The 21,586-nt window shown below is 42.3% G+C and overlaps 1 protein-coding gene across 1 annotated transcript in view; it reads left to right on the forward strand.

The window, feature by feature from the left end:
* The window catches only part of CEP128 (centrosomal protein 128), a 184,293-nt gene that overhangs the window by 140,243 nt on the left and 22,464 nt on the right, over positions 1–21,586 (forward strand). The window contains exon 15 of the mRNA XM_025196583.1: positions 5,271–5,435. Coding sequence (XP_025052368.1) covers positions 5,271–5,435 — 165 coding nt within the window. The remainder of the gene's footprint in view (positions 1–5,270; positions 5,436–21,586) is intronic.

The raw sequence follows: 21,586 nt of genomic DNA on the forward strand, positions 1-21,586 counted from the left end.
ATTTTGATATAATTTCTAGAAAAACAATGATTGTGCCATAAAAATATTTTATAAAGCAGACTGTGAAATTTATTTAGAAACAAGTTAAAATTTTTAGTTTAAATCATTCACTGCTGACTCCAGGCGATATGACTCAGAAAGAAGAAAACAAAGGCGTTTTACATGGCATAAAACTAATCTGAAATGTAAGTCATTAAACTGAAATAGAGACCCTGAGCTGCTTTATTAACTTTAAATATTTTTGGATGGATCAGTGTGATAAGTCACTGAATGCCATTTTATTGTTGTAATTTTGATTGAGTGGATAAAGTAATGTAGGATTAATTTATTTTGTATTTTTTTAATAATCATTTACATAGCAATGTAAGTCTTGGTAGAAAATAGTTGGTACGTTTTAAGTTTTCCTGGTCAAGGAGCTTGTCTGTGATGCGATGTTTTAGGATTAAATTGACTCTTTTCTTAAGCATGTTTCTTTTGCTTACTTGTTTTTAAAGTTTGCTTAAGTCAATATTCTGTTAATCCAACCTTAAACCCAGCGAATCCCTAGTAATATCCTCGGGTATCCTTTCCAATCTAAGACCATGATTTTGTCTGCTCTAACTCGTACACGTTAGCTGCTTACACGCATGCACGTGCGTGCACGCGCGCTGTTTTCTCTTTCCTTCATACCCGATGTGCAACTTTTGCTACAGTCATTTGGATTGGTTAGAAACAGATGTTTTTCTGTTTTGTTTTGTTTTTTAAATTTTGTGTTGATGATATTTTGAACAGAATAGTTAGTATTTGCTGTATTAAGGTTAAGTTGACAATTATATTTGTGCTGGATTTCAGGGAAGGCTCTCATATATTATCATAGGTAGCCATATAAAACTTTTAAAATTGGTGGATAACTGCTAATGGGGAGACTATTTAAAATGGTGGTAGTTAAGGGTGCACTGATAGAGATTTTTGGGGCCGATACTGATATCCAATTTTTAAGGAAACATATTGGCTGATACTGATCCGCTTTCCGATATAATGTGGAGAGCTGCCTCCAGCTGGTAAGGCTGTTATGATGAAAGGGGAGTGGGGCAGAGCAATGTCCCCTGCAGTGAGGGAGGGGGCAGGGGCAGGCACTGCCCAGGTAGGGTGCAGGATGGAGGTGCAGCTCATCGGGGCGGGGGGGGGGGGGGGGGGGTGCCTCCCGCTGCTGCTTGCACCCTTGTGGGGAGGGTCATGTGCCCCCCCTGGATCTGTGCAAGGCGAGCAGGTGGGCTGCAGCTTGGGCTGGAGTCAGGCTCTTTTTGCCAGGCGCTGAGCTTGGAGTGGGGGCTACAGAGGGGGATGCAGCCACCCCAAATTTTTGCTGTATCTTTTTCCCAGCACTACCACATGCTGGCACAGCTTGGCTCTTCCCGACTCAACCCCCACCTCTCCCAACATGCCAGGAAGAGCCGGGGCTGTGCTGGGTGTGCAGTGGTGCTGGGAGGGAGCTGCCCCCATGACAAGCCGCATCTCTGTTCCACAACCCACATCAGGGGAGGCGGGGGTTGAGCCAGGAAGAGCCAGGGCTGTGCTGGGCAGGCAGGCAGTCGCAGCACTGGGAGGGTGCTGTGGTAAAATTTGGGGTGGCTGCAGCCTCCTCCATAGCCCTTGCTCCAAGCCTAGTCCCAGCAAAAAGAGCCCAGCTTCAGTCTGCAGCTTCAGCCTGCCCACTTGCCCCATGCAGATCTGGGGGGGCACAGGCCCCCCGCCAAGGTGTAAGCTGCAGTGCCACCGCCCCTGACGAGCTGCTCCTTCATCCCACACCCTGCTCTGGCTGGGTAGTGCCTGCCCCAGCCCCCTCCCTCACTGCAGGGGGTGTTGATCTTCCCCACCACCTCCTCCCCTTCCACCACCGCAGACTTATCAGTTGGAGGCAGCTCTCCACGCTGCCGGGCTGTGTTTCTCACTGCCCGAATGCTGCCCTGCGACTGCACACGCTCATTGACATTTATCAGCCAAATTATCGGCCCCATTGGGCCAATTTCTGATACAGCCAGTTTTCTTTATATCGGTATCAATCTGATATCAGACTGATGTATTATTGGTGCACCTCTAGTGATAGTGTGTTAACACTACATAGTATATTGGAAGAGGGTTAATTTTTAAGGTTTATAGTAATGTTTTTATATGATGTATCATGTATAACAACATAATGACTAGAGGGAGGTAGTTAGCCATATTAGTCTAAAGTTATAGCTAGAAGGCAGGGCAGAGGAGTACTTAGACTAATGTCTATAATGTGCCACTGTGTCCTGCCCTCTGGTAATTTAATGATGGTCAAAGTTTTGTATGAACTGTCATAGCAAAAGAACTAGGAATGTGTTTTCTAGGTTACAAATTCATAAGAATGGAACTGAATATAAATCTGTGGGCCCTGGCAAATGTTATATTCATAGGATCATAGGAAGGTAGGACTGGAAGGGCCCTGACAAGGTCATTTAATCCCAACCCCTGCTTAAGGCAGGATCATCCCTGACTAAACCATCCCAACCAAGTATCTGTCCAAACTACTTTTGAAAATATCCAAGGATGGAGATTCCACAACTCCTCTAGGTAGCCTGTTCCAATGCCTGACCAATCTCAAAATCAGAAAATTTCTCCTAATCTCCATCCTGAATTTCCCTTGCTGCATTTTGAGGCCCTTGCTTCTAGTCCTGTACCCTACAGCCACAGAGAAAAGTCCATCTCCATCCTCTGTATAATACCCTTCAGGTATTTGAAGACTGTTATCAAATCCTTCCTCAGTCTTTTCTTTCTAAAACTAAATAATCCGAGTTCTTTCAGCCTTCCCTCATAAGCTTTGCCTCTCAGGCAAATCATTTTTTCTTCTCTGCACTGAACTTTTTCTAAACTGTCCACATCTTTCTTGAAGTGTAGGGTGCAAAACTGGACACAGTGCTCTAGGCAGGGCCTCACTACTTCCAAATAGAGCAGAAGAATCACTTTTTTGATCTGCAAGTGATGCTCCTGTTAATACAACCCTGAATGCTGTTGGCTTTTTTGCAGTCTTGCCTCATATTCAGCTTATGGTTCACTGTAACCCCCAGGTCCCTCTCTGCAGTACTGCAGCCAAGCCAGTCATCCCCTTGTCTGTATACGTGTATGTAGTTATTCTGTCCCAAGTGCAGGACTTTGCACTTGTCTTTGTTGAATCTTATTTGGTTGATTTGCGGACCATTTCTCCAGTTTATCCAGGTCATTCAGGATCCTAGCCCTTCCCTCCAGAGTATCTGCAATTCCACCCAACTTGTCATCCACAGTGTGTACTCGATCCCATCATCTAAATCATCAATGAAGGTGTTGAACAATACCAGATCCCGGACAGACTCCTGGGGAACCCCACTTGATCTGTGCTTCCAACTAAACATTGAGCTGTTGAAGGCAATCACTGAGTACAATGATCCAACCAGTTGTGTATCCACATTACAGTACTTTCCATCTAGCCTGTGTTTCCTTATCCTGTTAATGAGGATATCATGGGAGACTGAGTCAAAAGCCTTGCTAAAGTCAAGGTATACCATGTAAACTGCTCTTCCTTCATCCCCAGAGCCTGTCACTGCATCATAAAAGGAAATAAGGTTAATTAGGCATGACTTGCTCTTGGTGAATCTATGCTCACTTTTTCTGATCTCCTTGTTCTTCTCTAGGTGTTTCACAGTGAATTCCCTGAGGACCTGCTCCATGATTTTTCCAGGTATAGAGGTCAGGCTGACTGGCCTGTAATTCCCCAGATCTTCCTTCTTTCCCTTCTTAAAGATGGGCACTATAATTGCCATTTTCCAGTCATCTGGGACCCTGCTTGACCTCCCATGAATTCTGAAAAAGGATAGTTAATGGCTCTGAAATTCACTTAGCCAATTCCTTTTGTACCCTTGGGTACATCTTGTCTGGCCCTGCTGACTTGAAAGCATCTAACTTCTCTGAATAATCCCCAGCTTGGTACAATTAAGTTATTAATCATGCCATAAATTGTAATATGCTACATGTTAAGCCAATGTATGGTGTGATAATATAGCAAATGAACTACATAGATGTTGCACACGTTGCATATAACATGCACAACATCTTTGTCACTGATTTGTATTGTGCCTTAAATTGAATGTGTGGCATAGCTGCCCTGCTGGATCCCACTGCTCAGGTGAGCATCAGGATTGGGCATGGTGAAATCCTGGTGTCCAGAACACAGCTGTCCCCGACCTGACCTGTTAGATCAGATTGGGGGTGGCACTGGGTCCCATCCAGTGTTCCCCTCTTCTGTGCTCAATTCCTGGAGGTAGATCAGGGACACTGTGAGCCTGACATCGGACAACCTTCCCTTATGTCAGGATCACAGCATCCCACACCTTTCAAAATTGGGCATGCAACTGGTAACCCAGTTGCATGCCCAGGCACTTACGAGGAGTGCCTGTGGAAGCAGCAGCTGGGGTGCTTGGAGTTCCTCACTCCCCAGCTGCTCATGGCACTCCAAACTGCCTTGTCCTACAAATAAATCATCCAGGTCATCTATCTCCCTGTCAGTGTAGGATTATTATTATTGTCTGTATTGGAGTTCTTGGTAAATTAAATTATATTTTTAGGTGTTTTGGCTTCCTTTGAATTTCAGTGGTGGAATATTAATTTATTTAAGCAGTGAACTTTACATACAGTGCTAGTCAGTTCGAGTATGGCAGAATTTCACTGCAGGATCAAGAAGTTGTCGTTTTAGCACTTTCGAAATCCAGCCTGGTTATCCTGCAAGACATTACAGAATTATGCACTGTAGGCATCGGCACTCTCTCTTACCTGATTGATCTGGTTTTCCTGCTATGCTTGTATTGGTAGATAAGCTGCATGACAGTTCTATTTCCAGTGCAAAAAAATCTTTGCTTTAACTGTTATGCTGCCAGTAATAAAATCAAAGCAGTGTCATTTCATTGTGATTACATGCAAATTACTTAGTGGTTCAGTTTCTGGTGTGTGTGTGTGTGTATATATATGTGTGTATATGCATGTATATGTGTGTGTGTGTGTGTGTGTGTTTATAACTTATGTACATATATGTAAGTAAACACAGAGTTAATATATTTATGCATTTTTATTTGCGCAGATAATGTATTCTTAGAAGCTCAGTCTGCATAAAGCTGTAAAAAATCTTACCAATTAAATATGGGTATCTTTCCCCCAATCTTTGTACATGGATTTGGGGCTATGCAACCTGAGAACATTTTAAAATGACTTCATTATTGACCAGTACCCTCTGCTTTCAGAAAGAACTTCTCGATGAAAAAAATGTAGTAAAGGTTCAGCGTCGACAGCTGGAGAAAATGAAGATGGAGTGTGATAAACTGACAGAAGAGTTAACCCAGAATGAAGAGGAAAATATAAAACTTAGGCGAAAATATGAGCTTGTGAAGAAGGAATTGGAGGAAAAGGTAAACATTTGTCCTCATCTTTTTGGGCACCTCATGCAAAATGGTCAGAATCCATCCAATTTCACTGACGTCTTTAAAACAGCTAGTGAATTTACTTGAATTTGCCAAATAATGCATGTAAGCTTTGGGAGAATGCTTGTAGCTATAACACCTTCAGCATTATCTATGACTGTTCTTAAATCAAAAAAGCAGACAGGTTTGTTTGTGCTAGATCAATATGTAGATGCTACTTCTCCAAAATACATTTTTCAGGTGAATCTAGAGGGGACTACATTCCCTCAGGCAGAATTGTGCTAATGAACTAGCTAGTATTATAGTGTAAAGTGTTGCTGACAATGCAGTGTATAGCAAACCCATTGCAGTTTTAACCTTGTTTCACTCAGGGTTAAAGTTACAGCAATTTAGCTAACTTGTATTGCTATGGGAGCTTGCTGAAGTAAGTGTTACATTATAAAAGTTGATTCACCCCAAGCAGCAGCTTTTTGCTCAGTTTTATTAAAAGTGGTTTAAAGGTACATTTGTCCATAGCCATAGATGACTAAAGCAGTTTATAAATGAATAAAAGTCATCTTAAATGGGGCCCTTGAAACTAAAGATAAGATTTAACTTGATTACTTTAAAAAAGCCATCAAGGAATAGTCTAGGAACAGGCACATTTAAAACATTTAATTTAATTTAATATTTATTCTTTCCTTGTATTTATCAAGGTTTGCTTATGTCTTCTGTCTAGGTACACAGGGCATTTTTACATGTGTTCTGGGACACGTTGTTGAGCGCTTTAATTAGCGAGCTGTGCTAATTAAAAACGCCCGAGCATTACGTGTATCAGTGTCTCCATGCTGAAAAAATGGTGGTGGGGCTCTTCGAGCTAAAGCGAATTGAACATGTTTTATTTCAAAGCACCCTGCTGCCACTTTTTCAACATGGGGATGCACGGGGACGCTGATGCACATGGCGCGGAAGGCTGCCAGAGCACGTCAATTTCTGTGCTCCCACAGACTCAATCTGTAGGAGCCCACACCTTCTAAACACTCCATTGCTTAACAGGAGAAACTATTAATACCTTGAATTATAACAGCATTTCAGTATCTCATCAAAATCATTTTAAGAAAAAGTTAAACCTGATTCTTTGGCAATACTTTGCAAATCCTTTTTCATAAATGATTGTGCAATTTCAGTGGCAGTCCCCTTTTGCACAGGTAGCATTGAATTGGAAGGATGCTACAGCTTTGTTCTTGTTGCCTGATTTTTTTTTTTTTTTTTGCTGTTCCTTTGCAAGTAGAGATGAAGTGAACAAGCTGAGCTGAGCTGAAAGCAGAAAGGAAGTGTTGCTGCTTGCTGTCAACTCAGAGAAGTTTAAACCCATCTTATTCCAGAGTTTTATAGGAGGAGGAAAGCATGCCTGCTTCAGGGACTTGCCTAGAATCAAATATCAGCTGCTGTCACCTTTTCATGGGCTCATCACCTTTGTAGGATAGCGTTGGCAGCTTGTTCAGCTCATGAATATGCACTCTGCTAATGCACATACATTACAGCTGTAATTGCTTTTATCTTTTGTAGATTATCTTTCTCAGAACATCTCTAATGTTACAGTTTTAAATCTTTATTTAGTTCATTTTCTGAGATATGCAAGGTTTAATGGGATTTGAAAATTGTTTCAAATGATTCCAAAGATTTCTGTTTCTTATATGAAGGTCTTTCAGCTCTTAAAATATTGGTTTGAAATTTAAATGATTCTTTAAAAAATATCTTTAGTGACCACTTAAGCTAGGTGTATTCTTTTCTTAGTGCTTATTGCAGAGGTGGATCTGTGGTTTGATAGTATAGTTGAAGTGTTATTGTAGATGTGATGGACCAGGAAATATGATAGGTGAGGATTTTTTGATGATATAGAAGTTGGGATTATATATTGGCAGAGAAACTAAGAGAGCCATTTGAGGCCAACCATACCAGCATAGATGTGCAGCCCCAACCAATGTTGCTATTTGCAAAGACTTCAAGTTAGTGGTTCTGGTGCATCTGGCCATCAAGGAAAATCTTTCTGCTTTTTGAATTTCAAAGAGTCATAGTTACTGCAAAGTTAATAACTATTCTGTTTTTGACTTGTTAATACAGAACATAGTATACTATGAAACAAGTTTTTTAAAAAGTATGGCAATGTTATAAGACCTCACAAGGAGACAATCTCTTCTATTACATCTTTCCTGTGCTGGAGGGAGAAACTAGTCTCTTATATGCAAATTATGGTGGCTACTACCTATGAAATGCACAAGATTAATAAATGTTGACTCTGCAATACTGTTTCCAATATGAAAAAAACCTTTTAACTTACTCGTTTGGTTACAATAGTGAGGAATAGTATATTTGAGGAAAGACGTTTTCAGAGTTATACAGACATTTTACTCTTCATACGTTAGTTAAGCATAGATGGATGCTCTGACATTACATTGATCTGGTGGGACATGGTAGCCTAGAAATTGGACGTAAGGACCAGCAGAAGAGGGGTTTGTGAAACCTCCTTCTGTTTTGCTTAGTCTAGCATCCTGGAAATTTATGCAGTTATAAACTTCTCACTGTGTCTAAACGATGAAATATACTTGGGGAAAAAACCTTTCATATCATACTTGTCATACTTGAGCCTGTAGCTAATTTGGACATTGTCCTGGAAAGTAGCATCATTTATGTCTTTTTCACTTCTGGTATCTTACGCCAAATATTCAAAATCTGTTAGTGTAAGATTTTATTTTCTTCAGTCTTTCTTTTTTTCGTTTCCCTGTTTTTCTAATATAAAAGGCACTTAAATCAAGGAAGATAATACACTCTAAGCTTGTGAAATCTGTAACAATGAGGGTAAGAAAAGGAAAATATAGACAATATGATCTTTTTCCCCCCTGAATTAAGTAGTTGTCTTTTTCCCAAAAGGAATTAGAGGCTCTTTAGTGTTTTCACTAACCGTGTTGTATTTCTTTTAGAATATTACATGAAGCTTTCCAGGTTGTGGAAGTAATCCTATATAATTCTGACTTGCATTATTAGTGTGAGCTGACCTTGTACGTGTCTTCCTGATATAGCTCTTTCATCTGACTCAATTCTGCTGTGTGTTCTGTTGTTCCAATTTTAGGCTGCATAGAACTGCACGAAACTGAATCTTGACATACTATGCAGTAGTATAGGACCACACACACAGTGCTGAAGCTGATTTACCATTTGAATGGCATCTCATGGATTCATTATCATAAGTCATGCCACTTACTGTTTTATATCAATGATTGCCTAGTAAAAACAAATTATTTTTTTTCATCTCTGTCTCGGACGGCCAGAGCCGACTTGAGGTGATATACAAACTGCTCGGTCGTTTGGGCGGGCTGGTGAATGGAGAGGCAGACAAAGCGTACTGGTTGCAAAAACTTTACTTATGCCGCTAGTAGCCGCGACGCAGGTGGTCCGGTCGCTTAAACAACTCCACGAGTTGCTCCAGCTGGCAAGGCTGAGGTCAGCTAATCCGTCCACAAATTAAGCCGGCAGGGAAAGGGTACGTCGAAGGATTGCGCTCGGCAACGGGGAGAAGAATTGATAGGTGATCAGGCTATCGATCAACTCAGCCGCAAGTCAGATATCTTTAGAGGCACTCTGCAGCGTGGTCAAAGTTCTCTGACTTGGGTGGAAGTCGCACAAAATTTTATACGGCCAGCAAGCCAATTACTAGCCGCCACGTAGGAATAATTTAGAACTGGCCAATAGCGGGACACAAATTTGCATGCGAATGGCGGGAACTCTCTTGCACCGGGGTTTTCTGTTGCAGCAGAAAACTTCTGCTGTGCAAGAGACTCTCATGTGGTGGGAAAATTCCATCGTGCCGAGGCACTAAAATCATTGGGTTGTGACAATATCCTGCTCACAGATTTTAAACAACTGATGGTTTTTATGTTCTGAGCAAAATTGGACACTCATTTTTGGAGCAAAAAATACTAATGGTATTGGCTTGGTGTTAAAATAGATTATCACACTCTGCCTTCTGCAGCGAGTTAACTTTGAGTGTGTCTAAAGTTGCATGTATGGCCTGGTGTCATGAACTAGTTTCAGATAGATATTGAACAGTGTTCTATTGCTGTAGATATTTAAATGTCATTGGGTCTCACTCCAGAGTTTAGTAAAGTTTTAGAATTTGGGAGCAATAAAAGAATGAATCATAGAAGAACTTGTTCAGAATTTGCACTTAGTTCCAGATCTGTGATACCTGTTAGTGCAATCTTATATTACCAAGGTTGAGTGCCTGAAAAACAGTTAACCCATCCTTCTCCTCCTCTTCCTTGCTGCATCTTGTAACTTAGTCTTAAGGCTAAGATGATGGCATTACAAAAATAGACATGTCAGTGTGTTTCGTCAGGGACCCGAGCAGGTTGGAATAGGATCACGATTAGATACCTAAATGCACTTATGTGTCTAATAAGTGAAACAAGATCTGACCCAAATATCTATTCTTTTTTCACCTTGTATAAGCCTATCTGTATTTTTTGGTGTCAGATGTTAAACAGCTTTGGGCTCCTCTCTGATGGTGGCTGTCTTGTAGTGGAGAATGGAGTGAATCTTATTCATGCCTTGATATCTTTCTGTATGAAACGTTGACATTATAAATGTTGTGTAACATATTTTTCTCCTGTATTCAGGGAGATTTACAGGAAAGTGTAAGGACAAAGTTCTTATGTCAAGAAATTTACAATTTGATCAAAAGGGCATTGAAAAGAAAGCAAAGTACAAAGAACAAGGGACGGGGTGGGGAACTGTTCTTCAGTTATAAGTACTAACCTGAAAGTGGTGGATTTTTAAAAAATATTTGCTTCCAAGCTTGTGATTCCATGAGCCAAGGTTTTAGTATTGTGGGATGGAGATGATTAGATTCCCCCAAATTCAACATGTTAAACCAGCAGTCAACCTTTTCCAACAGCAGACCGAAATGACCCAGCTTGGGTATGGGGTAGGCCAGTGCTAGGATCCAGTTGCTGCCACTGCTTCTCTTTGCTGCTGCTTCTTTCCAGTGAGAAAGCTCCCTACTGCATGGGCAATGTTCCTGATGCCAAATGTCACTGAAGCCCCAGCCAAGTAGGCTGGATCTAATGGCCCCATGGGCCACAGATTGCCAGCCCCTGCATTAATCTGTTGAATTTACTTTCACCTCTTCTGATGTCCAAACGTGAACCTTCATTCTGATTATCCAGGATCTAGCCACATTACCCATATACTTTGACATAATCTGATGAACTGAGTTTAGGCTCACGAATGCTTATCCTATACAGCTCTGATTTAGTCTATAACAGGGGTAGGCAACCTTTTCGACTGGAGTGCTGAAGAAACCACAGTGTCTACCTTGGAAGGTGCCAGAGTGCCGGCATGCCAGAAAAATAAAATGAGGACGGGGTGGGGGAACGTACATGGCAGGACGCACTGCATATTAGTATATTTAATAACCATAAATGTTGCCTTTGTTGTTGTGTATTCCTTTTTTGTTGAGCATGTTGCAATGAGAGAGAGAGAAAAAAGAGACAAATAAGAGAAAGAGGAGAGAGAGAACCACACACACAACCACGTGCACAAACAGAGAGAACCAGAACATACCCAGAACAGACACATGCGCGCACACATCCAGAACCTCAGGTATCACGGTGGACGTAGTCTTTCTGGACTTTAGAAAGGCCTTTGACACTGTCTCTCACCCCATTTCTCTTAAAAAAAAAATAGGTGACTGTGGCATTGATACCTACACACTCAGATGGGCTGCAAATTGGCTAGAGGGCCGCACCCACAGAGTGGTAGTGGATGGGTCATTTTTGACCTGGAGGAATGTGGGCAGTGGGTTCCCCCAGGGCTTGGTCCTTGGGCCTGTACTATTCAACATCTTTATCAGTAACTTGGACAAGGGGGTGTAAAAGCACTTTGTTCAAATTTGCGGATGACACTAAGATGTGGGGAGAGGTGGGCACGCTAGAAGGGAGGGACAGGCTACAACTAGATCTGGACAGGTTAGAGGGGTGGGCGGATGAGAATAGGATGGGATTCAGTACTGACACATGCAGGGTACTGCACCTAGGGAGAAAGAACCAGCAGCATGCCTATAGGCTGGGGAACTTCCTTTTCATCAGCACAGAGGCAGAAAGGGATCTTGGAGTCGTTATTGATTCCAAGATGAACATGGGCCACCAATGTGAGGACACAGTCAGTAAGGCTAACTGCACCTTGTCATGCATCCACAGATGCATCACGAGCAGGTCCAAGGCGGTGATCCTCCCCCTCTATGCGACATTGGTCAGGCCACAGTTGGAGTACTGTGTCCAGTTCTGGGTGCCGCAATTCAGGAGGGATGTGGACTGCATTGAGAGGGTCCAAAGGAGGGCCACTTGCATGGTCAGGGGGCAGCAGGGCAGGCCCTACAAGGAGCAGCTAAGGTACCTAAACCTGTTCAGCCTCCACAAGAGAAGGCTGAGAGGGGATCTGGTGGCCTTCTATAAACTTACCAGGGGGACCAGCAGGGAATGGGAGAGGCCCTGTTCCCCCGAGCACTACCCAGAATAATTTGGAATAATGGCCACAAGTTGATTGAGAGTAGGTTCAGGCTAGATATCAGGAGGCAATACTTCACAGTCAGGGCAGCTAGGATCTGGAACCAACTTCCAAGGCAAGCGGTGCTTGCTTCTACCTTGGGGGTCTTCAGAAGTAGGCTAGATAATCACCTAGCCGGGGTCATTTGATCCCAGCATTCTTTCCTGTCCATGGCAGGGGGTCGGACTTGATGATCTGCTCAGGTTGCTTCTGACCCTATCAACTGTGAAAAGCAGACACAGAACCAGACACAGATGCAGAACCAGTCAGAGGCAGACAAACGCACAGAACCAGATGCACAGGCGCACAGAGCCGGGCTCCTGGACCACTGGACAAAGTCCAACCCAACAATGTCCTGGTCCTGCCAGAGTCCCTGTGCTTCCCCGGGGAGCCAGGCTCCAGCGCAGCTGGCTGAGGGCCCAACCCAGAGCCTGCCCATCAGCCTAGCCACCCACCCACCCACCCTGCACAGCTAAGCCCACAAAAGGTGCAGTGCTCCTGGCAAGGGGTGGCACCAGCCTCATCCTGGTGAGGGCTAGGGTGGGGGTGGGCTCAGCTGCAAGCCAGGCTGCAAGCAGTCCAGGCTCCGTGGTCAGCTACCAGAGCCTGGGTAGGCTGTAGCCGGGAGGCTGCAAACAGCTGCTCTGCACTCTGGGATCAGCTCCATACTGGCGGGTGCACATGTGCCTCGGAGCAGATGGTGGGGATAGGGCCTGAGGCAACGCAGCCCTCCCGCTGTCCGCTGTGAGGTGCATTTGCAGTCGCTGCCAGCATGGAGCTGATGCTGTGGCTGTGGAGCCCAATGCAGCTGTTTGCAGCCTGCCTGCTGCAGCTGCCCAGAGCTCAGGCAGGCTACAAACAGCTGCACGAGGCTCTGGAGCCCAGTCATCAGTTCTGTGCCAGCAGTGGGGGAGAAGCCAGGGTTGTGCTGCCTGGGTTTATACCTTATGCAGGGTTTATAAGCTGCTCCCCCACTGTCCGCTCTGAGGCACATGTGCACCCACCGGTATGGAGCTAATGCTGGAGCCCAGAGCAGATGTTTGCAGCCTCCTGGCTGCAACTGACCCAAGCTCTGGGTAGCTGCTGCCAACCATGGAGCCTGGTCTGCTTGCAGCTGCCCAGCTGCCTGCTGGGAGCAGCCTGGGCTTTGTGACTGGCAGCAGCTGCCTAGAACCCAGGCCCGCAGTGGTGTGCCGAGCAAAATGGCCTCGTGTCCCGTGCTTGGCACACGTGCCAGGGGTTGCTGACCCCTGGTCTATAAGATGCAAGTCAACCTAGCCTTCTACCCATATTCTACATCATCATCCTTATTGATATCTAATATAAAACATTCCCTTAGTTTGAACTTGTCGCTGCCATGCACTGCAGCAAGGAGTCCGGGAGCCTTAGAAGGCCATCAGGCGGGTACTTGTGACGCTTGGAGTGGAATTAATTAGGCAGATGCTTATCGGTTTTAAAGCGAGATTATTTACTCACGCCGTCAAGGTGGTGAATAACGGAGGTCAGAGATACTTGGTTAGTTATAGCTTAGGGTTCGTAGGTCGGTCTGCATAAGTGGTCGGATAGGAATGGGCAGAAAAATGGTCGGGCTGGCAATCGTTGATTTACGTCTGAGATTGGGTTGAGACGCGGGGGGGCACTGACAAGTGATCAAATTGCCAGTTACTCTGACACGTATGTTCAGAGGTCTCCAAGGTGCGTACGGAGGTCCCCCTTCTTCTTCCCTTTGCGGAAGTGTATGTGGGTTTTATTTGTGTAATAGCTAATTGGTTTTCGCCACGTCATAAATTTAATTAGAATCTCCAATTATATAGCGTTTTTCGCTAGGGTGTTATTTTAGGGCTACTCCCTGTATTACTCTGACCAGTTATAATGATTTATGTAAAGCAAAGAAGGTTAAGGTTTCATTTCTGTTAGTGGCGCAGCAATAAATCTCTTGTTGGCATGCACAGCGGAGAAGGCTGTTATTATCATTTTGTTAACCCTTAGTTAACCTAGTGCAAAATAAAACTTTTAAATAATATCTCTTGCTTGTGGCATGGGCACTTACTTAATTGGGTTGTGACAGAACTATACTTAAATTATCTCTAATCTTGACTACATCATCCCCAAGTAGCAGCCCCGCTTCTCTAGTTTTAGATGACTGAAGAAACTTTTGCTGTTTGTTTTAATTTCTTTTGCAAGGGCTAGTTCAACTTGATTTTGAGCAATCTACTCTGTCACTATGCTTTAAGGTTAGATTGTCTTTGAATCCTTTCTCACATTCTTTTCCTGGTTCCGTGATTGCTGTCAATATGCTTTTTTCGATGATTTTTTAGCCTTATTGATCTAAAAGTCTTTTAACCTTTTAGCCCAAGCTTCTCTTCCCTTTCTTTGGAGGGAAATATTGATAATTCACCATTCACTTAAAATAACTCCAAACCTCCTTCACTTTTAAAATCCTGAGCTCTTCAGTCCATTTGATTTTGCTAACTAGTTCTGTTAATTTTTAAGAATTTGTTCGTTTGAAGTCAAGAACTTTAGTTACAGCTGTATTCATTCTTTAGTTTAATTTGTACTGAATCCATTTGTGATCCAGATTATAATTAGTCCAGTTTATTATTTATTTTCTAAAATCAGCTCCCCCCCCATAATGTCCCTCCTACTTACCTAAACAAAGTCTGAAATAGAACTGCTTCTTGTTGATTCATTTACTCTTTGTTGAAGAAGTTTTTGGCTATCACATCCAGGAATAACTTGGCTCTTCCATTAATAGTAAAATCTCCAAATCGTGCCTAGGTGGTTGCTCTCCCATAATGGCAAAATTCCTGATACTATTTTTCTCTCTAAACATATTACAGAGCTCTCTCTCCATATCAAAATACAATCCTGGAATCTTCAATAGACTTCTAGAACTGTCACAGGAGAACTTTTTTTTTTACCAGCCTTCCTCATGATGATTTTGATCCAAACAGATTTTGTCTTATCCACCCTAAAGATTTACAGTCCATTGCACCACTGGTGGTACAGTGCTATGCAGTTACTTTGCCTTTTATTTATGTGCTTTTCAAGCAGTGCCTGTAGTATTGGCAGATTATTCTTTCTTCCCTGTACATCATCTGTATTTTCACTGAGTTCTGGTTCCTGATTAATCTCTGTTGTCTCTCACTTCAGTTGCTTATCAGGCAACATTTTGTACATAAATAGCTTCCATAAGATTCCTGTAGCTTTTTACATCCAGTCATCTCTGAACCATCTTCTTTTCAAGTCACTTCTATTTCTGTCTTCTTTTTATTCCTAATCTTTTCTTTATTCCTAGCTATGAAGAGCAAAGGACAAAAAGTCCAACATTGCTGTTCTCTGGCAGCTGTTTTATAAGCCTTTTTTCATAGTCAGCCCTTCCTCTTTACGGTTGAGCACTTACCTATCCCTCAACAATGACTAAAGGCAGGCTGTATTGCATGCTCAGTTGAGATGCATCTGCCCACCCACTTTGTCACTATCAGAGATCCAGCATTTTGCTACTTGCTCATATAAGCATTTAAACTAAGATGATCTCAAAATACTGAAGTTCTCAGGATGCAACACTGGCCTTAGAGACTTGTTACTACAACCCCTACTCAATAAATTAGACACATCAAGAAATATTGAGCCTCTTATTTTATTCTCCTGTGTTTTATAGAAACTGGTGACACTTCTTGTTTGGCAGGCATTTATCAGTGTTCATTATCTAATAACGGTGACATTAAAAATAATTATCTACTTAAGATATTAGAGATTTAAAAAAAAGTTTTTGAGGGACTGCCAAGATTTTGAAGTTGAACGTGTGTTTGATTTCTTAATCCATTTAAATTACGAAGAAAGCTCCCCATCTTAAACTATTAATTCCTTGGATAGTCTTTATAAATATAATAGTATACCAACAATAGCTAAAATATTAAAAACATTAAGCTTCTAACTACATATGGTTTAACATAGGTGTCTGTCACCAATCTCAGAAATCTCTTTTTACTCCTCATGGATTAAGATGAACATCTGAACTTTGGAATCTGAACTTTAGCTGTTGTGGACCAAAGAAGGGAAGGAATTTCCAAGGAAAGTGGATGTTAGGAAAATGTTGTGCCAATGGACACTTGTACACATACTCTGGGGGCTAGGGGTGTGGCACTTTTAATTATAAGTGCCGTCACGTTTCGTATATCAGTGTCCCAGCACTTAAAAATGGTGGTGGGGGTGCTTGAACTAAAGCTTGTTCATTTTTCTTTTGTAAATGCATGAAGCTCTTACTTCACCTTTGAGAATTCTTTTTTTACCCCCAGAACCTAGTAGCCAGTCTGCAACTCCTGAAGACTGTTTTATTAAATCAGGCTGTGCAATTTCTAAACTCCTGGGGATTGCACATCCTGTGGGCTGCCCAGCCCACAGACACTCTACTCATCACTGTACTGTGCCTCTGATACCCCCCCCCCCCCACATGTACTTTGTGCCTGTGAGTTTCCCCCATCACTGCATCATGCATAAGCACCCCACCACTACAGTGTGTGCCTGCAACCCTCACTGTCATGGGAACTCATAGTGTTCCCATGACCTCCCCACCCTTTTATACAGTGTGCCTACATGGGTGCCATACCTCTGCACCAGAGTCCTCTCCTATACCATGTGCCTCCAGGCTTGCTCTACACCTCCAGGCTCACTCTCAGCTTCTTGTGCTGCTGCACTCCTCTTCCCCTGTGGGAGGGGCAGGAAGCAGGAGCCAGAGGAGGGAGGAGGAACCTGAAGACTCTGACTGCTCTTCTAGTGTGTGATATGGGGAAATGGAGTCTGGGCAGGAGCCTGGAGGATGCAGTTTAACCCATCATTGGTTGCACATGGTTTGCAGGACAGCCCGGCATTAAGTTGTTCTATAGTTTCTTCATTTTGGCTTCCAGTTCTAAATGTAGTTTTGTAGCATCACTTTTTAAATGTATTCTTCATCACACAGCATGAAATCTTTCTTTTCATGTTCTTATTCCAGGGCATGTTGTCTTCAACATACCTTGTTTGTAGTGAAACAGGGGTTTACCTTGAGCAATACCAAATACATTCTTGTTAATAATGAATTAATATTATGCTCTAATCTCAAAAGTGTAAAGTTAAAAACTTGGTTCCTTATTTTCATTAAATTAAACAATATTTAATAAAATTTAAGATTTGTAAGAAGTTAAAACAAACAGAAGGTAGTATCCCACAGGAAATGATGCATGGTTTTCAGTGGTCTCCAGTCCAGTGCACAGTTAAAATGCTACTTAAAATTTGGCTTAGATGGTCTTTACCGGCCTTCATTTTCATATTATGGGAAGACTGGCTTGGCTTTTCATGTTCTGATGACAGGCATGTTTGTTTAACCATGGTCATAATTTTAAAAATACACAGAAATTCAAAATTGACTTTGGCTGAATCAGAGTTCCCCAGGAGTAAGGAAAAAGCTGATTTATCCTTTTGTTGTATTCTTTGGATCCCATCTGAGTGGTTGCTTAATCCTTATACAGTACTAAAGAAGAAAAATCTTTTGGTGTCAAATGTCTGCTACTCTGTTGAGTACATATGTTTCACTGCAGGCTCATAATCAAGTGCTCACTGTGATCAAGAGTTGTTTGTAACTTCTGTTAGATCCATTTTCTACAGTCAGCTAGTCAAATTGGCAAAAAAGCAATCCTCCAGGAAAAATAAGAGAAGATAGAGAAAAATAAATAAATGAACTATTGACCCTGGACAAGTGCTCACTGAAAGCTAAGATTATTGGGCTTTTTCCTGAGGGCAGTGACTATACTGACTTGTTCGTACAAAATGTGTGAAAGGCAAAACAATATGTAAAAAAATAATTAACAAATGTATTGGTATTGACTTCTACTAGAAATCTTGAACATTATCCAATATGTGGTAATTGCGATCTCTAGTTTCCTTTATAGAATTCTATAGCTTTGCTTATAATTCCTTTTTTTCTTAGTTCAAGACGCACAAAACTAGACGCACGCACGCACTCACTGAGACTTTGCAGGTTGTAGGCTGTTATTTATGGTAATTTGTAGTGTATATATAAAATATGTCTCTGCTTTGTAGCCCTTCACTTTACTGTTTCTGCTGTTGTTTAAATACATTACAGTTTTAAGTCTTGAGTTCCTAGTTTCTGAAGCAGATTGTTAGACTCTTAACTTTATAGTCATATCCTGCTTTCACTCGTGTGCCAAAAGTGTCTTTCTATATTAATAAATCACATAAATTTAAGAGGATAAGGGAGAAAAATCTAGATTATTTCCAGTCTGCTGCATTTAGTCTTTCTGTCCTTGAGAGTATCATTTTTATTGTATTCTTTTCAATGCTTCAAACCACTAATATACTAAATTCTAGTTTTTAACAAAAATTCATGTAAGAAAAATGCATTTCAAGTACTAATGGGATTGAAGACATTTCCTTTGGAATTCATAAATTGTCTTTGGCCTTCTTACTGGAATTATTGTTGTTTTTTATGAGAGTACCGTAAACTCTGTTGAGACGGTGCTGAACAGAAAAGAACATTAGTTCCTACTCTGAGCAATTAAGTCTAAATAGAATAATGATAGTAAAAATAGACATGATGTATCGGGCAATGGAAAGGGAAGAGGTTTCACTCCATAATAATGTAGGAGTTTTAATTGCAATTCAAATAATCACACTTTCTTGCATATTAAATTAATACCAAGAGATTTCCTGGAAAAAATATAGTTTGAGCAGAGAATTGAAAGAGGTGAGTTTACTTACAATCTTCATTCTTTTCCCATTCATTTTAGTTCCAGGTGTCTATTCTCCCCGTAGTCATAGCAATTCATAGTTCCATTTGTGGAAATGATAGTGGGAGATATGATAAAGAGTGTGGTTAGGTATAAACCAAATTAGCTGGAGGTGTTAGGGAAACACAAGAATTCAGATGTAGTCAAGAACACAATTGTGTTGCTCTTGAAATTGGAGACAGTATTTTAAATTATAATGCTTTTGGAGAAAGAGAAACCAGTAGAAATTTGGAAAGTGAGATGTAGTGAAATTTTCTCAATAAAGAAGAGGAGGAGGATTTTCATGGCTCTATCTTATTTAGTAGATTTCTATGCTACCTTCCCCAAAAATGCTCAGGGCAACTTAAAATAACAAAATCATAAAAACAGATAAAATAATAAAACAGTAATGAAACAATTCCTCCCCCAAATAGCCAAGCTTAACCTCACCCAAATAAAAAGATCTTACTCTGCTTTTGAAAGATTGTCAGGCTTGCATGTTGGAAAGCTTTGAGTGGAAGGAGTTCCAGAGCAGAAGAGTAACAACTTAGGCTAGGTACAGACATTATGCTTTTACTGGTATAAGTGATCAGAAACCGGTCTATACCCATAACAGAACAGAAGTTCAGCACACAGACTAGTTTAAAAATATCGGAACCTGGTTTAAGATTTGCCCCCCATTAAAGGTTGAATGTTTGCTCTGTTTGCTACCGATCTAAACTATACCACTTGCAGAAAACCATGTAACATAGATCTATTTCACCACAGGCTTTTTGAATATCTGTACCTAGCCATAGAGTGACCTTCCGCATGCTTTGGGTAAGTGAACTTGAGACACGGAAGGTACTTGCCAGAGGTTGTTCTCACCTGCCCTTAGGGATCATGATAGAGCAGAATGAAGAAGGCGGTTCCTTTAGCTCTTTAGGACCCAGGCCATGTAGGGCATTATAGACCAGCATCTTGAATTGTGCCCAGAAAGCCACAGGAAGCTAGTGCAGCCCCTGCAGCATGGACAAATGTCCTGGTGGCCTGCCCCTGTCAGAAGGTGGGCTGCTTCTTTCTGCACTGGCTGCAGATTCTGGGCAGCTCTCATGGGCAGCCCCATATAGAGCACATAGCAGTAGTCTAGCCTCGAGACTACAAAAGCATGGTTTGATGATGAGCAGCTGTGAACTTAAAAAAAGAAAAAGTTGCAGGCTTTCCACCAGAACTTACACAATAGTAAGGATGCAGGGTAGGATTTGAGATGGTCAGAAGGAGAAAACTGCAGTAATATAGCTGGATGACAGAGAAAATACTCCCATTAATGGAATATAAAGTTTATTTGGGACTTGAATTTTTAATTTAGAAATTGCTGTGCAACAGAAAACAGTAGCTATAAATGAAAGCATTTTTATTAGTAAATTGATTTAAAGTACTTATGAAGACTGCAGCATAGACCTTCAATAATGTTTCTAAAAATTAATGAATCCATAAATTTGTTTACATTTGCCTTTAGCTTTGAAGTATGGATGCATAACTCTGCTAGAGTCTGGCTAGTATATGTACTATTCATTCCTTTTTACTGGCTGTTCTGCTTTGGAGAGATTGTACGACTTACCTGTGTACCCTGCTTTGCTAAAACATGTCACAAAGGATACAAATAAAAATTTCTATGGATTTTCATGGAATCTGGGCATACCATTAATGTCTACAGCCCAGGTCGGTAGTCTGAATCCCCATATAGCTCTTCCATTATGCATTAGTCCAGGGGCAGGCAATTATTTTGGGTAGAGGGCTGCTTCCCAAGTTTTGGCAAGCTGTCAAGGGCGGCATGGCAGCCCCGTCCTTTGACAGGTGCCCTACCCCCTGGTTGCCATCTTGTGACCTTAAGTCCTGCCCTGAAAATCCCTCCCTTTGCACCTGGAAGTAATTCTTCCAGCAAGGGGTTTTGCCATCTTGGAACCAGAAAATTATCAAATTATATTCTAAAAATTGAACATCTACAACATTCATTAATTTGATTTCAAAAAATGTTTTTTTCTTGATTTACATGTGTTTTTGTAGTGTATACAGGTGGCTGCACAATAGCTTAAGATGAAGTCTTACTCTTGTATATTGTGGACAGGGTAGGTGGGTATAAGTTTGTGGGGGGCTGTGGGTGGGTGGGTATGTAGGGTGTGGGTGTGTCTGTAGGGGGCCCGTGGGGGGTGTATAGGTGTGGGAGCATATGGGTGTGTGTGTGGATATGTGGGGTGTGGGTGTGTATAGGGTTTGTGGGGGGTTGTGTGTGAGGAGGAGGGTGGCTTGGAGGTGTGGGTGTATATGTATGGAGGGGAGTGCATGTGGGACACACACACACACACACACTCACACACACACACACACACACACACACACACACACACACACACTGTACCTCCCTCATTGCTCTCTCTGTCTTTCTCTTCCCCTTTCTCCCTCATTGCATAGGTGCGTACATGCACCTCCCCTCCCCCCACTCCAGGCCCTGGGGTACTGGCGTGGGCCTTGTGCTCCCACAGTCCAGCAATGCAGCCAGGAGCCATGTGGTGCCGGAGTGGCCAGTGGGTGGGTGGCCAGAAAATCAGGGAAATGGCAGCTACAGTCAGAGGGAGTGGCAGCGAGGGGTCACATGGAGTGCAGCAACAGCTAGGCAAGAGTGCGGGGCCAGCACCAGTGGGGCCCAGGTTGGGCAGCAGGAGCGCAGGGCCAGGCCTGCAGGGGCTCTGTGGAGCTGAGTTGGCTCCTCCCACTCCCTTGTGGCTCAGCCCGGCCCAGCTTCATAGAGCCCCT

Source organism: Alligator sinensis, unplaced genomic scaffold (genome assembly GCF_000455745.1).
Source record: "Alligator sinensis unplaced genomic scaffold, ASM45574v1 scaffold289_1, whole genome shotgun sequence".
Taxonomy (NCBI): Eukaryota; Metazoa; Chordata; order Crocodylia; family Alligatoridae; genus Alligator; species Alligator sinensis.